Raw genomic sequence first — 22,194 nt, 5'->3', positions numbered from 1 at the left:
ATTTGAATATACTATAAAACAATATAAATGAGTTGTATATTTTTATTGTCATGAAAATCAGTTAATTGTATATTCATACATATATCGGCAGTGGTTTTATGAAACCTACCACCCAGAAAAAACAAATTTTACAAAATCTGCAAAAAGATGTTTAAACATTTGCCAAATAATATATTTGGATAACTTAGTATCCCGATTCTCATATATATAATACCAAAATATTTCCTAATTTAAAATTAAATTATGCTTGGTAAATACCACTTTTTATTCAAATAAATTATTGTGACATGCATTTCTATGCATTCCACAACATTTTCAAACAACGTATGTAAAGCAAATTTTTTATTATAGAGTTCTATTCTCGGGACGTTAAAGCACAACTCTAAAATTTAGACCTAGCTTCATTTATTGGATTAGAAAATGAAATGCATCGAAACACGTCTCATGATAGATTTTTGGAAATAGTGGTATTTACCAAGTGAAATTTATATTAAAAATGGATGGATTTATTCATAAAGTGACTTGATTCAATTAAAAAAATGATTTCTTCAAAAATATTGAACACTTTTCTTAATCTCTTGTATTTATTTTTTCTTTCCTGTAGTGGACTTTACCAAACCACCTACGATATAATATCGGTAAGTAGAAGGTTAACAATCGTATTTCAAAAATGTAAATTATTTAGAACAGACAAATTACTATTTTTATCGTTCGTTTCCAGTTTATATAAGAAGTAAATATATGTTTATGTTATGTTCAAAAACCTTTTACTTTCTAAAAACTGTCAGTAAAAAATCTAAAAAATAATTATTCAACTGATAAAAAATAATTTTTCATGTTCAGGACTTACTAATGTTTACCTCATACCTACTGATATGACATTATTAAATGGATGGGTCTATTCTAACACGTACCTAACTACAAACATAGTAATGAATAAAATTGATGAAATTATACAAAGTATCTATATGTTTTAATGATGTTTAAAAAAATAATGAATGATTTACGAGTTAATTTTTTAATCTTTAAAAAAACTTAAATTACAATCTTTCTTTCAACTTCCATTCGTACAAATATAAATGTAAGATAATAGTGCCCTCTATGAACAACATTTAGATGATCGCAACGTTGCATATAGTATTACATACTTATAACACATTATTCGGCCCTACGAAAATAGCAAAATAAAGTTATTAAAAATATATACGTCAATTCTCTCTTGTAGTCGATTATGAAGTATACAAAACCTAGAATTAAGATAGAAAACAAAAAAATACAGGACAACTCACTAACGCAAAACTTGTAATATTCAAGGATTATTCATATCACAAAAGTCACACCAAAAAGCGTGCAAGAAAAAGCAAAAACGAAACAAAAAACTCAAACAAACGAAGCAAGCTTTTACAAAACTTTTTACAAAGATGTTTTTAAAAAGTACTTACGATATATTTAAGAAGGTTGGTGTACAAAATACAGCGTAAGATGCCCAACGGAGAACATCGGAAACAGAAAAATCATAATATAAATATATAAACATCAGAAGAAAAGTGAAGAACGTGGGTAGAGATAGGAAGCTAGATAGAAGAAGAAATTTAAGTGATTATCATAATTATAAATATATTGCAAATAACACTGGTCGGCGTATGAAAATGATTCACAGATACAAATTCTGCAATCCATAAAAGGCATTTAAAATCCAAGATTGGATGAATGCCGACTAGTGTAATTAATGTTTCTAAATAAGATATAAGTACTCTACTAAAATTATAGTAAGATAATAAGAAGAACTAATATAAAAGCTAGGGTATAAAATATTAAATAATAAAGATAAACATTAATATTCTAATTGAAATTACTAATAAACCTATTTTAACTATTTAAATATATTTTCGAAACATATTAATACTTTTTCTGAGATTATAAGTAAATATATGAAAAACAAAATCGGCTTCAAATCTTTTTACTTTCAGTTGATCTATATTTGTAAATAACCGATTTCCTTAATAACACAAAGTAAAAAGTTGGTTAAAAAATCAAAAGACAACACAAAAAAACTGGTGTATATATGTTATGTACGTATGTATGTTTGTATGTGTAATAATAAATAATTAAACCCTTATCCGCACCCAAATGGTGCATAGGGCACTGTGTCATAAACGCAGTGTTATCTTGATCGTTTTTACACATGGAGGAAAGGTGATCAGCCCTCCGCTTCGGGTACCAGTCCATGATATTATTGAATAAATATTACAGTGAAAAAATCACATTTATATATATATTTATTTTACCCCCCTTGGGAATCGAACCCGGGACATCCAGAACGGTAGCCGACCGTGCTGACCATTACACTACGGAGGAGGACATGTAGGTATATGTAAAAATATAAAATTAATTTTTGAGTAATATTTTTAAATAATTTTTGCTGACGTATCGAAAAGAAAATCGCCATAAATTTTGGACGATACGTCGATACTCCATAACCTAATAAAACAATATCTAAATATGAACGTAAATTTGTAAGCTCGCAGTTGAAAACAAACATGTTTGGGATGTTTTTAACATTGTATATTTCCATACGTCTTTATGATTAGAGTTTTTGCTATTTTCTTTTATAATATGGTATGTTTTTAGAGTTGTATTGTATAAAATATATTTGTCTGTATGATTTGGGCTCCTGCTATTGTTTAGTATTAAATACATATGTTTTTAACATTGTATTGTTCCAAACGTCCTTATGATTAGAATTCGTACTATTTTCTTGTGTGAAATATGTATTTTTTAAATGTTTTATGAAATACTTATATACGCATGTCTTTATGATTTAAGTTTGTTCTATCGTCTTGTATAAAATATTCTCGTAAGTATATTTTTAATTTTTTGTCCGCCTCCGTAGTGTAATGGTCAGTACGCTCGGCTACCGTTCTGGAGGTCCCGGGTTCGATTCCCAGGGGGGTCATATAAATATAAGTGATTTTTTCACTCTAATATTTATTTCATATTACCCTGGACTGGTACCTGAAGTGGGGGGCTGATCACCTTTCCTTCATGTGTTAACGATCAAGATAACACTGCGTTTGTATGATGCAGTGCCCTATGCACCATTGGGGTGCGGATAAGGGATTTATTATTATTATTAATGTTTCATAAAATATTTATATATGTCTTCATGATTTAAATTTGTTATATTGTCCTGTATAATATACACGTACGTATGTTTTTAATATTGTATAAAATACATGTCTTCATAATTTGAGTTTGTGCTTTTGTCTTGTATTATGTATGTAGCGCAGTAATGTGGGTACGTGTTAGTGCTTTGTGTGTGTGTGTTTTACCGTGTGTAAGTGCAGTCGAATTGTTTTGGTTAAATAATAAACACCGTAACTGAATCTTACCAGGAGGAAGGCGAACTGAAAATTTGCGCTTTGGGGATGGCAAGTAAACTTCGAACATTTCTGTATAGGAACAAGGAAACAAAAGTAAGTAGTGCAAAATCATAATAAGGTGCAAATAAAGGTTTAAAACAGCTTAATCTACAAAACGTACCAAAATAATGTATATAACTTAAAATACAATTACAATTTACATTTAAAAAGAGCTAGTAATAATGAGAACATGTAAAAAAAAGCAATGCCTTACTTAACCAACAATATTAATAAAATAGGGTGGGGCAAAATTTATCACCCTATCGGAAGATATTTTAATTTTTGCAATTACCAACATATATCAATCATATTTGACAATTGTGAATTAGACAGCTGAAGTTTATAAACAAATTTAAGGTGGCGTAAAGTTAATATGATTTTTTTATTTGAATAATTTTTGTATCAATTAATAAAAAAAAAATTGGTGGTAGAAATCTTGATATGGACCTTTACAATTTTGTGTGTAGAAAGTACAAAATATGATATCCGTCAGTGTCGATGCACACTTGTGCCTGTTTTATTGTTTGTGTACTGCAGCTGTCTGGTTCACAAATGTCATTCTTTGATCGAAGTACGACGCCATTTGCAAAAATTATAAAATCTTCCGATAGGCTGATTAATTTTGTGCCGCCGTGTACAATATACATTTTCCAAGTGAATTAAGATACAATTTTGACTTATTCTTACAATTAAGAGATGGTAAAATAATTTTATATTTACTGGTTGTCCTACGTAGCTGGAGACTTTTAAAAGCTTAATTGTAAAGAGTGCAGAGCTTTTACTTACACTTAAATAAAATAAATAAAATGAGTTTATTTCATATAATATACAGAGCTAAAGATAGCATTATAAAGTACGATATATTTATTTATATTTTTTATAAACCTTAGTATTTCGTTATAGTTTGTCGTTTAAATCCTTTTTATACATACATATAACACACTCGTAACGTGCATAACATCGTTTTGCTTCTATCAAAAATGAATAACATAATCAATGTTACATTATCAATCACCATAGATTCAGTCTATTTTCATAGAAATTTATTATATTTGTATTATATACGTGTTGGCATCAATATTATGATTGATAATATTTGTCAAACTATGATGTACGATATTTTATTTGTAGCGATCACACGGATAAAAGTATCTCTCGATAAAGCAATAATATAAGTGTATTTTATATAATACATCAAGAAGATAAGCCTAGAGTTTACTTTTGTACAAATATCGCTTTGGTTTTTTAAGTTCATTTTAGTAAATGACAAATTTAAGAGATAACAAATAAATTTATATTTCACGATTGACATCTGAAAGCTCCACGACATATCTGTCGTGATATGCTTGTATAATTTAAATTTTTAACTAAGGCTTTTAGTTTTTGTTCAAAAATACAATGTTAGTTTATTTAAAAATAAGTGGTGTGAGAATATTTTGATTTTGATATTCAAAGGATTGTAATATTTGTTCTGTTAACGTGGTCTTTCAAAATATTGATACATAAATAAAACATTTAAAAAAAAACAGTTTTCAAAGTAATCAATCGATATTAAAACTAATTTTTATTTTGAGAACCGTCAACATATACTACTAAAATTAGTTCAATGTCTCAATGATTATTAAGTCTATTCATGGTGAAATGGCAAAACGTACTAACTACAAATCAACAGTTAACTGTCAAATTGACAGTTGATAGTTGATTTTTAAACTGGCAACATTGTTTCTACAGACTGTCAATTTGAATGTTGACAGTTGATTTGTAGTCAGTACGTTTTGCCTTTTCACCATGAAAAGACTGAATGACCATTTTGCGCGTCGTAGGTTCGGCAATGGGTTGAAAACAATATTTAGCTTGATCCTCTTTTTCAACGCAAATTTTGTTTAACAATGAGGCATGATTTTGGTTAAATGGCTATTTCAAAAAGTAGAATTTTAAAATTTGGAGTGGAGAAAACCAAGTCTTTGTCGAGACGCCCTAATATCCATTAAAAGTCGCTGTTTGGTGTGTTTCGGTCAATGAAGAGCGCCTCAGAACCATGACTACTGGCTTCTTCGTACCTCAGTTGAAAAGCATTGATGTGACAGAGCTGTGGTTTCAACAAGATGGCGCAACATGCCACACGGCGGGTGCCACCATCAATTTATTGCGGAAAATTTGAATTTGTATACCTCTAAATAAACAACCCTATATAATTTAATTTGGCTTTGTTTGCAGGGAATCGCATAGTGCATGGTAAATAAACGTATTTCCCAATAATCATAGAGTTCCTGAAGAGTCATTTGAAGAGAGTCCACAGATATGGAAGCCGGTTACTCTTCGCAAAACCTAACGCAAGACCCGGCGGTTGGAGAATGAATATAACCCACTTTCGCGCTTCCGCCGGAACTAGGCTCTCAGGGTTGTTTGTGTTTAATCTTGTTGGGAGCCAACATCGCCCCTATTCAGCTTGTTTGCCGCTAAGCTAAGATGTGAAATATATCCTCTTGGTAAATAATGAACCTTGTAAATAACCCGGCGCGGTGCTAAGGCTGGAATTATTACACCTGAATCTTTACGTAGAAAAAACTTTAAGGAGGAATAAAATCACACTTTGATTCTGTTAACGGCCTTTGTATGGTGGTAATATTGATAATTGTGTTATAAAAATCCCATAAAACAGATAATTACTGAGTAATTCACATTACTCTCAATTTTATGTTGCCGAAAATGTAGGTATTTATGAAATAATATGTTAAGTCCAATATTTACTTTACATTTTACATACTGTGTACAAGTTAGAAACCGAGTGTTAAAAAAATATGAGAGTAGCAAAACACTGCAATTGTAAATTAGGATGTCCAAAAATCATATTCATTGGTATCAATGTTTTTAGAGCATAAAACATTTAAGCGTGTAAAAATATATCGGACATTACATCCACTTTTTTATATGGAGAAAGATTTTGAATTAATTTTTCAAAAAATATTTCATATAAACGGCTAATTAATAATATTTCACTTTTCACATTTACAACTAAAAAATTAATGAAAACGAAAAGTATTGCAAAATGTCACTATAAAAAATGAAAATGAAAATTTCTTTTGAATGATTGTACGTATATACCCTGGAACATTATTTAAGAACTTTATTTATGAAAAAGTTTTTTTTTTTTAAACCTGTATTTTTTAAACATATCCTTTCTTACAATTTATGAACTTTGTCATGATTTGGAATTAGCTCTCACATAGTAATTAATATGTTAATATGTACATACGTACCTACACATATCGCTCACTCCTTTCAAGAACGTCATAACTCAAAAAACTTGATTTTTCAGGAGAATGTTTTTAAAGTTTAAAAATATAACACAATGTATTAAAAATAAATATCAAGCCAGTTATTGAACTTTTTGCTATATGCAACAGATCCTTTTAGGTAAAATCTGAAGGTTTTTTCTCCATTTGAAAAATATTCAGTATATTTAAAAAAATAATTAAACAATACCTTTTCTTCAAAATGCAAAAACAACATTTTCTGCCCCGTAGCGGGTAAATATTAAGTTGAAAATATGCCTCTTTTGCTAGAATATAGTACATTTTCTGGGCATTCTGAAAACATGACTAACTGAAAATTGCCAATTTTTGATTTATGACGTTCTTGAAAGGAGTGAGCGATATGTATGCGTATACGAACAAAAGTGTATAATCAACTAAAATCGTATTTAAAATACATAAAAAGATTTATTACAAGACATTAAATCATATTTAAACATGTGGTAAAATAATGTAAATAAATATGTTTTTTTATATGTATTTTAATGTAGAAACGTGATTTTTTAATTCATTGCCTATAATGAAATGAGTATATCTATTTATGAAATGAATTCCTCACGGTAACTCATGCCATAACATCTCATAGATATTTGTACTATAATGTTTACACTAAAAAATGTTTACGATTTGGCGATGTTCTCTATAAATGATCATTTAAAGTCAGTTTTATGAGGTTGATTTGTTTTATTGATGTTTGATTAAGGAATTTGTGAAATTTATCGCTTGTAGCTAAACGATTGGGTAAACATTTTATTTAAAATTATCAAAACTATTGGCAGTGTAATATTATGTTTATTATTCTATTATAACAATTTTTAAATATTTTTAAAACATGTCACTTTTCATTAAATGAATAATTTTTCAAGTTGCATAATCAAAAAATAATTCATGATTTTTAAGAATCAGTTAATAGTGATGATAAGATTTTGATGAAGCTCTCTTAAAGCATTTAGCCATGATTTTTGTTAAAAATAATTTTCGTTATATTTTGTATTATTTAACCGATGTTTCGAGAGTGTTTTAAAACTACATAGTTAAATAATTTTCGCTCGCAGAAAACATCATTTGATGAAATTAATTTACGAAATTTATAAAGTTTTAATTAAAATATTATATTTTTTTCAAAATACACAATAACATTTCTGAAATAGAAAATGGATATAAGTTAACGAAAGTAAAATAAATTATCATATTTTAATATTTTGCAAGTATGGCAAAAATTGTGAATTGTGTCTTTTTGAATTCATTCAAAAAGACCTGAATAAGTTCCATGAATTTAAGATGGAAGAATTATAGAGCCGACGTAAAATTTTCTAGAATAAGATATTTAGGTAATTTAAACAAGATTGTACCTTGAGGATTAAAAAAAACTTTTTCGATTCGAATTCAGCCCGTAATCCTAAAAAATCCCAGGAATGATGAATGAACAGTTTCACATTTTAAGAAAAAGGAATGGAATACTCCTTAAAACTTTTTAGCTTCTAAGCTCAAGATTTGTGATATTTTATATGAGCTCGAGGATAAATTAAATTGTGGGGTAGCTTTTAAGTACTGCAGAAAATTGTGTGCGTATTAAAAGTGAAGTGGCTCAGGGTTAATCGATTTTAAAAGCACGTATTCATTGAAATACAATACTAACCATTCGGATTATTTGGCATACTTATGAAGAAGCATTTTTCTCGGTTTCTTATGAAGGTTAATGTGTATTTAAAAAAAACATAAGTCGGTGGTATAAGAAGAACTTCCATAAAAAAATCAATTAAATAACCAGTTTTTTGTTTCTTTTCAGTTCTTAAAATCAGCTCTTGTTCTACCACCTTTAATATATTTTAAATTTTAATAATATGATGAAAATCTGCTTAATTTTTTGAAAAATGTTACAATTACTGTATTACATCACAGATTGTAAATTTTTAGATTTAGTGGTATTTTACGTAGTAACGTAGTTAAATCAAAAGTAAAGAAAATTTAATTGTATTTTACCAAACGTATTTCATTTAGGTGTTAATGTTATTTATTAATCATACTGTGACATTGGTTAAACAAATATTATCCCAGACATCCAAATTCAATTAAATGCCTACAAATCCCGGGCAAAGTTATTATTGAAGTTCAGCGTTCATTTAAGCTGAGTGGGACACGATTGAATATTGTAAAAGTGGATTTATTGAATATTGTATTCTACAAGTGGGGACAGGTATAATGGAACCGAAATGTTGGACTATTTCACTTTACCAATACTATAAAGAGCCCTTACGCTTATTTGTAATGAATTTATTTTCGTGATTTTATCACGATTGCTTATTCGTGAACCGATTCATTTATATCACCTTTAATTACGCATTTTTTAAATATTTTTTTTTTTATATAATCTCTATAGCGAAACCTTTCACATTTTTGTGGAATTCATTTAAAATTTATATTATTTGTGAAAATTGTAAATGATGGGGTGATTATTTTTAGATAGAAACTCAGGAATATAATTAACAATCTGTACTGATATGTTCGTTTCAGAAGTATTAAAATCTACTTTATTATCTAAAGACAATAAGTATTGATATCGATTTTTTTTACCCGACAAAAAAATTGATTAAACGTAAGATATTGATATTCCATGTAACTCAAAAGGTTTATTTAAAGATAGTTACAGAGACAAGTAAATAATCATTTATTAAGTTTTTTATTGATAAAAAGTATATTTAAGAAGGGCGTATGTTATCTTCCATATTCCTATCTCAAATAGACTTCTTCAACTTTGTTGAGATATCAATATTTTTTATTTAAATTTAAAAACTCTTTAGTAGAGCAAATGCTGCTCTTGTACCCAAAATTTTGGACATACTTAAAATATTTTGGATCATATATCAATATTTTATAATTCACTGAGGATTTAAAATTTAAAAAAAAATTGGTCCTTATTTTATTTTTATCGGGAACATGGGTCTCTAGTATCCTCTAGAACTCCCATAAGAGCCTTTTGACCGCTTTGGAAATCACTGCTCTAACAATATAAAATAGCCATGTTTTAGCTTAGTTATTGCCCATGAAGAAAATGATTTCATTTGTGTGTCATAATCCCATAGCTTCGTAACAGAAATGTTACGTTCTGACCCAGAAACATTTATGTCACTTATGATATCAAATTTTACGAGACTCATAAGCTTTGATCCTTGAGTTTCGGAAAAAATACAGTACAATGCAAATATAAATTTTTATATCTCGATAAACTAAGGACCAAAAATTTGTGCATGGAATTTATATAAAATATGATGTTTTTTATTAAAATGGAATTTTAACAATATTGACGTACTGATACATTATAAAAGCTAATTATTTAGTTTTTATCAATAAAACTTAAATATCATTTATTAATTCAAATTTACATTTTATTAAAAAAAATATTCCCCATATCACTGGAAACACAAACAATGATGAATTTTATATCGTTTTTTTATTATTTCCATGAATATATTGTAAAAAAACATACTTTTTCATATTTGAAGATAGCATTTTTACGGTTTTTTTCAATGGGATTCAGTAATTTAATCAAATTAATTAAACTCAAAACCACTATAAAAAATCGGTAAGGTTTTTTCGTTTAATATTGAATCGCCATTAATATGAGTACAAATATTTACTAAAATATGCCACAAAGTATTAACTAATAATTATACCTAATAAAGTACAATTATTCTTATATACTTTATGGCACATTTTTTAAACTATATGAAATTTCATTAAAGTCTAATTTTGTTTATAACCACTATACTTTTTGTACATTATTTACAACGAGTTTCGAAAAATTGCCTTCTCTAATAAACACGTAGATAATAATTCTGAAAAGTGGTTAAAAACAATGTTTGTGTTTTATTATTTTTAATAAAAAAATCTTTTTCGATAGTATAACAATGCTTTTGAAAAAATCATTACAAAAATTTCTAATATTTTTCTGGAAACTCAAACGACTCAAACGATGATTTGTGGGTATTTGTAATTTTATTAAAAAAATATTAACCCAGAATCAATATTTCAATATATGTACATTCCAAACAAAGATTTTAATTTGATGAGTATGTATGATTAGCAATAAACAAAACATTTATGTTATATCTTCACAATAATTTATAACTATATTCAACTATTATTATTAATCTAAAAAAAAAGGTGAAAATATAAATGCGATAAAGCAAAACGAAATAAGAAAAAAATATTTTTATTTCAGACTCGTACTTTTCTTACAACTTAAACATTAATCTCATAAAACATATCTATGATCCATACAGTTAAGTCACCTAAACCGCTAAAATTATCTAATTTAATTTTAATAATAAATAATATTATTCTAAATTTAACTATTCTAGGGTAGTTACAATTATGTTAAATTATATATATTCCTTACCTCCAACCATTTGAGGTTCTCCTAAGTTGGCATAGAAGAGAACGTCTTTTTCATAGCTATCTTCTTCTACTATGTGGATTGGTATAAACTTCCTGAAAAAGATAAAAAAAGCTTCATTAGTTAAAATAACTATTGTAAGTAATATATATATATATATATATATATATATATATATATATATATATATTTTTTAATTATTCTTATTTTTATTTTATTTATTTATTTCATAGATCCATATTTGTTTCATAGATAAATTTTTTTAATATTTTTTTTACTAAATGTATTACGGCTCTTTAGGGATGGTCTGTGTTGAGCCGAAATACTTGCATGTTAATATTTATTTATTTATAATTATTTGTTTTTTTTTATTATAAGATTTTATACATTTGTAATGGTTTAAGGAAAACATAATAAAATAGACGTTCAAGACAAAATCATTCCGTACTTACTTAAGAACACAATTAGAAAACAATAGATTTTTTATGCACAAATTATATGACATGTGCTCTTATTTATTAGCATGAAAAATTTGAATGTTCCATTTTTATTGACTTTATGGCATAACACGATGAATTAAATATAAAAAAAGTCATTTATTCATTCGGCAGTCACTTTGTGGCAATATCTATTTTGAAAGTTTGTCATTATCATTCATCGTTTACTTTGTATAATACCACAATTTTGAAAGAGAAAAAGAAGACAAATAAATCACAATGGGAATATTTTATACTTGTGGTATTACACAAAGTGAACGATGAATGATAAGGATGGTGTTATATTACCATACCACAAAGTTAACAATGTTTGTAGTATACAAAATATAAATCTATACTTTTTTAATTAATTTTTTAATCAGTAAATATCACTTTAAATTCTTTGCGACACGTGTTTCGATGCATTCCGTATCATTTTCAAACGAAACACTTATCGCAATGGACTATAATAAAAAGTGGTATTAACCAATTAAAAAAATTAATTAAAAATTATATAAGACCACTTTTGAGTTTATAATTGTAAACACGGCTAGTTTCGAGAATTACAGAGAAAGGTTTGTTAAAAATAACATACTAGTGTAGACCATAAATTTTAATAATAAAAATGAAAATGGTATTTTCTGGCGTTTCTCATGTGTGTGAATATAATCCAGGATTCGGATCTCACATACTAATATAAGAATTTCTGCTTTATAAAAAAGCTTCTTTACATCTCACCAATAGATGTCTCTAGTGAAGTTCTAGTGATTCAAGAACAAAGTTTCTAAATTGGTTCATATATATAGAACTTTCAAGAATTTGAGTAGTGTGGTTGTCAATAATGGGTAGAATTGGTGAATGTTACACGTGTGTAAAGTGATCACTTAAACCAGCCTATGACGGTCGTCAGCCCCGTAAATGCCCAGACTTCCATATTCTTCTTCATCTTTGATGAGATGTCAAAAAATAAAACATGAATTTTGTTTTATTAATTGTATTTTGTGGGAAAATTTGGGTTGCCTTTAAAGTAAATGCTACATTCAAAATTTACGGTGAGTACCTATTTAGAAATAATATCCTAAAATATAATTAATACAACCGACTCGTTTCATGTAATTTACCTTAGGCAATGAGAATTTGGGAATTAATACGTAAATACTTGTACTTTCTCAAGTTTATGAGCGGATTCTTCTTAAAATTCTTGGGGGTACGTTTAATGAATGAAGCAACTTACAGTTTAAGTTAAAAGTTGCGACGTGACGAGCTTCGGAGAAGTTCTCCTGCGAATGTCCAATTAAACAGTGATCCAATTAAAATTTCCGCGAGCGAATAAACATTACAAAGTTTAGAATCAACCCCGAGACTAATATTGTCTGACAGGGGTCTAATATTGACAACCTTCCATCCTCCCTAAAAGGAGAGAATTCACGAACGTACACCGTAATTTAATTGCGCACCAAAGTTAATCTGCATTCCGTTACTTAGTGCTTGCGCCTTATGTCGAATAATAAATTCTCTGATGGCGAATTCCTTAAAAGTAGCTAATAAAAGCCGCGGAAACACTAATTTATGAATATATCAACGTAATTTTTTTTCAATGGAGTAGATCCATGACGTAACAATGCCCAAAAAATGTAACATTTTCATTACTGTTTTTTGTTGATACTTTGTGGCACATTTTATAAACTTTATATAATAAAACTCAAACTTTGTTTTTAACCGCCTTTATTTTTTGGTACTTTTTTTCCAGCTGTTTTCAACAAGCACCTTGTTATCTTTAGGGATATCCATGAGATATCCAGGGATATATATATACATTTCCATCCATGAAGATGACGGATGCTTATCGAACCCGGTTGGAAAAAGCATGAAAAATAAATTGGTAAAAATTAAAAAAATATATTTTAACATGTGTTCATGACTCCGATGGTTTAACTCTTTATAAAGCGATTCATACGCACATTTCTATTTGACTATAGGAATATCTTGGCCCGGTAATGTGATGCAAAAAGTGATTTCAATCATACATCACTCATTCAATTGAACAATCACTTAATTCATTCATAAAAAGCTGTATCTGCCGCTCTACTCGTAAAAAGCCCTTACAATTCACGTTTACCGACATTGAATAGCTGAACATCATTCTGACACCGAGGCTGTTAATTACCATAAATATAAGGTGGATGGTCTTTTCGAATTTTTAAGGACGATAATTAACTTGAAAATTGTATGAATTTCGATAGGTTTCGATACATGATTTTGTAAATAATAAACAATTGTCATGTCGTACATACATATATAGAGGGTAGACGAACGACTGTGAAATTGACTTTGTAAGCTCTATTTCGGACAATTGTTATATGAATTCGATAAATATTTATTTTCGATTGGATAAGGCGTTCGTGGTGTATTTCTTCTTCCAAATATCTCGCTACCTCCAAACGAGCCTTTCCAATAGTGGCTCAGCGAGTTAATGCTTTAATTTAATAAATGCATACATATGATGAGCGTAACTTCGACTTGAAACAGTATTGCAGACCTAGAATTAGTAATATTGCGGTTTTACTTTAATATAATTTTTATCTAAAGAAACCTTTATTAGGAAGCCTTAGAATAAACATGTCTCAATTATGGGCCACTCACCTCTTCGGGGCAAAGTTTACCGATTCCCCTAATTATTTTAGAGGTGATAAAGCCATAATAGAATGTTGTCCCACCTTTTTCACAGTGCCGACAGCGCAGAATAAAGACGCCCATTCTCTATATCGCGTAAAGCGGACGTTAGAGTTACATATTTCGGTAATTTATTGTTTCAATCTTGTAATTTCCGAGGTGTAAGGGATGGAAAACAAAGAGGAGCTAGAATGGCGTCCAAAAGTCGTTAACTGATTAACGGTATAGGCCAGTGGTTCATAACCGGTGATCCGCGGAGCACTGGCGCGCGAACTTGTTGCAAGTGCTCCACGAAATAAAAAAAAAACACAAAAATTAATGTTGGATCATTTACTGTGCAATTTGATTTGCAAATATATAGACTAGATGGCAGCAACCATATGGCAGCAACCATACAAAGTGAAGTTGTGTGCGCTCACCTCACAACTGCGGTCAACATATTTTTGATTCTACGTGATATATTTATATATATATATATATATATATATATATATATATATATATATATATATATATATATATATATATATATATATATATATATATATATATATATATATATATATATATATATATATATATATATATATATATATATATATATATATATATATATATATATATATATATATATATATATATATATATATATATATATATATATATATATATATATATATATATATATATATATATATATATATATATATATATATATATATATATATATATATATATATATATATATATATATATATAAATAAATATATCACAATTGAAAATATCATTAGAGTTGTAGAAATTCATACACACGGTGCTCCATCAATGGTACGTTCATTGAATGGATTTGTAACCCTTGATTTTTGAACATTGGGTTAGCAATTTGGATGAAGAAATGAGAATAGCATTATCAAATATTAGATTAAATATCGCTGAAGTTTGTAAAAGCCGACAAGTTCAGGTGTCACATTAAATAATTGTCGCCGCAAAAAGTTTCATTGGTATATATTTTTTTTTGTAAATTAATGTGTTTTTTAACTTATCTGTAATAACAGAAAATTATATTTTTAATAAAAGTTATGTTTGTATGTTTTTTGGATCTTTAGTTTTGTTGTACCGCGAATTTTCCTTATGATTAAAAGCGCTCCTTGACATCAAAAAGGTTCAGGGCCACTGGTGTAGGCTTTTGAAATTCACGGTATTTGCATTGCATGTTCTGATCAATGAGCAATAAATTTGGGTCGTAAATCATTTTAACTGCCCATTAATTTGCCTTCGGAGAGGAATGAGTTTGTTCATGAGCAGATAGCCGCACTCATATTCACTTGATGGGAATCAATTATTAATTGCATCGCACAATATAAATGTCTCCATAAATATTTAATATTTGATCAACGGAGTAAATTTGCGAACCCTTTTATAAATTTATGGTTGTTAGCGCATGGGCATATTTATGTACATGAGAATCAATTAATAATAATCATCTTATCTTTGCAATATATAATTTGTATATCCCGTAATGACCAATAATTTTTCCACAACATTTTGAGCGTGTCTAAATACTTGTTCACAAATCTGTATTATCTCCGCTTAGGAGTTGTTTTATGCATTTTTATGTTACAAATTAAATAACTGGTCAAATTATAAGCTACATAAAGAAATTTAATCATGTTTTCTGGCGGGGCTCAAGTATGTGAATTTAATCCAAAATTCGCATTACACATACGAATATAAAGAGTCTTTGCTTAATAAAAGCTTTTCCTTTTCCAACCAGAGGCGTGCATTTTGTATAGGCAAAAAAGCAGTACCTACCCTGGATTACTCGCGTTCCATATAGAAACACGACCAGTGCCTACTATGCCTTAACCTTACCCAACCCTACTGCCTACTCTGATTAAAAACTCTGTGCACGCCACTGATTACAAGGTGATTGTCAAAACCGGCTGGAAAAAAAGTATCAAAAATAAAAGTATGTAATTTATATTTGAAGCAATAATTTTGAGATTTTCCATTGTATAATTGAAATATAACTTTGTTTTAAAATCATTAAAAATGTTTTATTTTAACTTTATTATAATGTGTACCGGTTTCGAAGCTAACCGCTTTTTTTCTTTTTCAAGACTGATTAATACATGACTGATTAAAAAAGAAGCGGTTAGCTTCGAAACCGGTTGACATTAAAATTAAGTGAAAATAAAATATTTTTTAAATATTGTATTTCAATTTTTTTTTAAAGTGGTTTAAAATGAAGTTTAAGTTTTATTTTATAAAGTCTATAAAATGCGCCACAAAGTAACAGCAAAAACCACTGAAGTAAATATCTTATTTTTACTAAAACTAATATTAGCATAATATATTAGCAAAATTATAAGGTTTTTATTGACTTACCTACTATAAAAGATTATTGTATTTTATGTTTGAGTTGTAGCATTGGAGATATAGTCTGAAATCTACAGGAGAAATATTTACCACAGAGAATATTTTATGTCGGTTGCAGTTGGGCGCATTCCTTCAAATTGAATTCATGTCAAATCGTATTCTGACTTTACACCGCAGATATGAAAGCATAGAGCAGCTCCCTAGGTAAAATATACGATAAAGTGGAGATATGTAGAGCCCCAGGGGTGTATGATCAAACAAACTTAATTTCGACATTCACAAATGGATATTTATTTATTTACCTAGCACATTAATTTCTCCATTCGAGGCAAAATAAAGAGTTCATTCGTGTTAGAGACATCAATAATAAGGTAGTGGAAAGGAAAATATGAGATGGTATGGGCACAAAGAACACAGTGAACCTGATAATATAGTGAACCAGGCAATCGCCATGGATCTTCCTCGAAAGACATCAAAAGGAAGACCAAATAAATCATGGATGACCAAAGAATTCTGAAAGGTAACATGATTCGAAGGCATGGCCTAAAAAACGTTATCCATGATAGAAGGACATACAATCTGAGGACAAGAAGAGCAATCTATAAAATCGACAAGTTGGGATGGAAGCCAGTAAGCCAGAAAGAAATAGAGGATTCACTTATCCATTCTCTAGTTATATACACCAAATGAATTTTGTATTGAATATAGACACTTAAATAAATTATTATTTAATGAGTTGTGAATCTGTCTTTGTACCTTTTATTCATATGTTTACCGATCAAGCTAACTATACGACAAGAAAACAGATGGGAATCCTCAACGTTTGAAGGACTAAAAAGATGTTGAATAACATTAACGAAACCAAAAAAATCCAATTATCATGGTTTCTATATTCTGCAGCGAACGCCTGAAATGAAAGCAGCGCTAACAGAAACAAATGAAAATATTAACTATGGAAGATGAAATTTAAGGAAGGTTTAAATAGAAACAAGTTTGTCATGTTTACCGTCTTCGAGCTTTTTGCACTCAGTCTTTATTAAATTCTCATTGTGCTTAGAACAAGGCAAAAAGACTCATACTACGAGATTACACGTCACAATCTACTGTGGGATTGGTATTCACTAAATACTCGTATATGTATATATTTATTTATATATATATATATATATATATATTATATATATATATATATATATATATATATATATATATATATATATATATATATATATATATATATATATATATATATATATATATATATATATATATATATATATATCATACCTAAAACAATTGAAAATATCATTAGAGTTGTAGGAATACGTACATACGGTGCCATACCAATCTATCATTCCAAAACAATCTTCGCCTCTTTCACATTCATGCGTCTCCTCAAACATACCCGCCGATTATTGCAACTTCTGATCTGACCATTTTCAAGTATATGAAATACTTGACCAAGCCAAGTTTTTCTCGTTTTTTTCAGATTCTATTACAATTTATATTTGCCGCATTAATTTGTTATACTGTTTCTTATGCAATCATTCAATTCACATGCCCAAACCATCGAAACACACCTATTCTTAATTTTATCTTTAATGCCTTGCATTCATTCCGTATATTCCTTTATGAGATCATTTTCAATATTATCATATCTACTTACACCAGTTTTTATTCAGCATATTTTGAAAATAAATTCAAAAGAAAATTTATGTAGAACTAATGCGAACTCATTTTAATTCCAAGTTTACCTTACCTTATTGTATGCAGGATTTTGTACCGTACCATTAAGAGATCTCAGGAAGATAGGTGAACAATTTGCTACGAGTCAAACTGCACTTGAAGCAGTGGAAATATAACAGACAACTGTACTTTGGTTCCCGACGCTTCACTTCACCTCGGCTTACGGCGGCGTTCGTATTACACGGGGCTTGCGGAAATATGGAAACGGAAATTAACTAAGCGGAATCTCCGTAATAAAAATAGCGTCGCTAAATGAATACCACCCCCGCCACGCTAAGGCGACGTCAGGCGGGAAAATGGAAAACTAAAAAGAGTTTACTGAAGTGTCGTTACATTAAATGTTGGAAAACTGAATCAGTTTAATTTTAAAACACAAAAAAATAAATGTTCTTGCATACTTATCTCATAAACAAATTTGATTCATCTTTTTACAGAAATCAAACAGTAAAAATGTTCGGTTGTCAAACATTTTGTATCTCCCAAAGTCATTAACCGATTGATTGAAATTTTGACACAATGTTATATCCAAATACGAGCGTGATTTTTATACATATGATTTTTTTACCTGTGACAGATAAAAATATTGTTAAAAAAATACAAATGGGAATAATGACAACGCCATCTGTTGAATGCACGATACTCAATGATTCTCATCGTGCTTATTAAAAGCTGCTGTTACTCGGCATTTCGAATGTTCAGTACTTTGTGTTTTCTACATTTTCTACGTTTTCTGCATTTTCTACATGTGAGAGAATGTTTTTACTCCACTTTACTTAAGAATGATTTGAATTAAGATTTTTTATTGCACACTTAAACTAGCCTATGACAGATCGTAAGCCCTGTAAATACCTAGATTTCTATATTCTTCTTCGTTTATGTTGAGATATCAATATTTTTTTTCAGGTGTGTTATTTTTGTAATATTAACAAAGTACTTTATTATCAATATATAGTTATTTTTTGTTTTATTTAACAATATATCCGTATTTTAGAAAGTATTGACTCTATATTCTACTAAACCGAATTAGCAATTAGTCGGTTAGTGTGCTGAAATTCAATATATCGTCTCTAGAAAACTTAAAAAACTACGGCCATCGATATACCGACGATATAGCGGTCGAGCTGGCAGATTGTGTCGCAGGAGTTTCTTATGTTTCGATTAATCAATAATATTCAAAAATAAAAAATTAAGTGAACATTTAAAATACATTTTTTTATAAATATTAATTATTGTTTGCCTTAAAATGAACTTTAAATTTAAAATGGACTATTTTTGCATAAAAAATGTAACGATAGTGCGATATTTTTTCATATTTTGAGTGTGTCCAAATACTTGTTTGTCCAATTATAGGAGTTATTTAAGCTATTTATTTTATTATAATCCAGGGTTCGGACCTCACATAATAATATAAGAGTTTCTGACTAATAAAAAGCTTTTCTTCATCTCACCAATAGATGTCTCTAGTGAAGTTCTTGTGATTCAAGAACAATATTTCTAAATTGGTTTATATATATAGAACTTCCAAGAATTTGAGTTACCAAACGGTTGTCAATAATGGGTAGAATTGGTGAAAGTTAAACGTGTGTAAAGTGATCACTTAAACCAGCCTATGACGGTCTTCAGCCACGTGAATGCCCAGACTTCCATATTCTTCTTCATCTTTGATGAGATGTCAAAAAACGATATTTTTTCATTGGAAAAGGAAAAAAATACAAAGGAGTTACAACACAAAATTTGACCTCATTTGTACGTTAAATAATTCTGAATTGTGTGAATAATGCACACAGTTGTGGAATAAAATGAAATGCATTACTCGATCTGAGGAGCCGCTCGTTGCGAGAATTTGTACCACAACACGAGATCTGTGTTTAATGGATGAAGTAAATGATAAAAATGTAAACTGTACGCAGAGATAAAGAACCCATCATGAATGTGCGCATTGTGCTCTCAGTGCATTACTTTCTGCGATAATTTGAGACTTTATTAACAGACTTTCTTGTGAAAAAAATATTTTTGATTAATGTAAGTACTATTTTTAAAGTACCACTATTTATTCAAATTTATTGTGACTCGTGTTTCGATGCATTATGTTTAGAAACACGCGTTTAAAAATGATGAAAATAACATGAAACACGTTTCACAAAGGATTTTAAGAAGAAGTGATACTAACCAAGTGAATTTTACTTAAGAAATACATAGATATTACTACAAAGTGAAATCAAGTAATAGAAAAAACTTTGTGATTTTCCATTTTATAATTCAAATTTATTAATCAGTTATACAATACTTATTGATCAGTCTTGATAAAGAAGCGGTTAGCTTCGAAACTGATAGACGTTATAATAAAGTTAGTGTGGTTGTCAATAATGGGTAGATTTGGTGAATGTTACACGTGTGTAAAGTGATCACTTAAACCAGCCTATGACGGTCGTCAGCCCTGTAAATACCCAGACTTCCATATTCTCCTTCATCTTTGATGATATGTCAAAAATAAGATAAAATACTAATTGAAAAAATAATTCTCAAAACAAGTTGTGTTTAAGTTGATTAACACAAATGTGGTCTTATACAAAAATGTTTTTCTCCTTATGTACCGTAAACATCGGAATTATTTTTTTTTTAATTAAAACTAGTTGAATATGGCAATTTTAAAGTAAATGTAACAAGATATTTCAAATAAACAAAAAATATATTTCAACTTTGTAGGCACCTATTCCCAACTCTTTTGGGTATTTACTAGGCACTCTCGCTCATACAAAAATATAAACAATATCAAAAAATATGAAAATGGGTCTTTAATAATCCATTATACGTCTACATTTCATATCATCATGGGACTTACTTACATGGAATACGGGATACGCACTCAAGGGAAGCTAGAGTCTAACTCGATATTACCGTTCTGAAACAGCATTTTGTAGAATTTAGAGGGTTCTGTTTATACCCCTGATAGTACTCTGCAAGTTAATTTGGAGATATCAATATAAATAACTCCTAAGTGGAGTCACTGAAATATTATAAAATTAACTCGTTGTATGATAATAACGCAACATTACTCGCAGGTTTTCAAGTATCGTGCATCATATGAAGTGATTTGAACTTAGTGCATAATTAGAGCTAAATTGGTATAGAGCGAAAAACAAAATTTGAGTATAAACTGTTAAACGGAAAAACAGAGTGCGGTAAACATACTCAAAAATTATAAATTAAAAGTAACTTTTTCAATGTTTTACTTCCAATTAATAATATTTAATTACCTATTATAAAGTACACGAATAAGAAGGTAGACGATTTTTTTAATTGTCGTTCTTCCTAATAATGAAAATGTTTTAATAAAAAATGTTAAAAGAAAGACTTATAAATTAATATTTTCTTCTTCGAACCCTTATCCGCTACCAAATGGTGCATAGGGCACTGCATTATATAAACGCAGTGTTGTCTAGATCGTCAACACATGAAGGAAAGGTGATCAGCCCTCCCCTCCAGGTACCAGTCCAGGGTAATATTGAATAAATGTTGGAGTAAAAAAAATCATTTGTATTTATTTGACCCCCTTCTGAGAATCGAATCCGGGACCTCCAAGCGTACTTACCATGACACTACGGAGGCGGACTTTATAATCAAAGTGTTCAAATAAAACACCGCTGAATGATAAGAAAAATAGGTTAAGGTTGATCGTTAAATTATACCAAAATTTTTGTTATTACATGAAATGGCTAAAACACTCTCAAATACGTGGAAGTAATTCGTAGAAAAACCTTTCCATACGGTCAGATTTAGAACTTCAT

General features: G+C 28.9%; 1 protein-coding gene across 3 annotated transcripts in view; it reads right to left on the bottom strand.

The window, feature by feature from the left end:
* Calx (sodium/calcium exchanger 3) overlaps window positions 1-22,194 on the bottom strand; it is a 223,800-nt gene that overhangs the window by 70,336 nt on the left and 131,270 nt on the right. For 2 of the 3 annotated variants that reach the window (XM_088277927.1, XM_088277928.1), the window contains exons 2-3: window positions 11,136-11,227; window positions 3,393-3,452 (exon numbers count right to left, since the gene is read on the bottom strand). In XM_088277927.1, coding sequence (XP_088134053.1) covers window positions 3,393-3,452; window positions 11,136-11,227 — 152 coding nt within the window. The remainder of the gene's footprint in view (window positions 1-3,392; window positions 3,453-11,135; window positions 11,228-22,194) is intronic. The other variant, XM_088277930.1, reaches the window with a different exon arrangement.

Source organism: Brachycentrus maculatus, unplaced genomic scaffold (genome assembly GCF_059751285.1).
Source record: "Brachycentrus maculatus isolate JH-2025_06_01 unplaced genomic scaffold, ASM5975128v1 h1tg000050l, whole genome shotgun sequence".
In the NCBI taxonomy this organism is placed as follows: Eukaryota; Metazoa; Arthropoda; class Insecta; order Trichoptera; family Brachycentridae; genus Brachycentrus; species Brachycentrus maculatus.
Note: the sequence above shows the minus strand (reverse complement) of the source record. Positions and strands in the feature narration are given on the sequence as shown.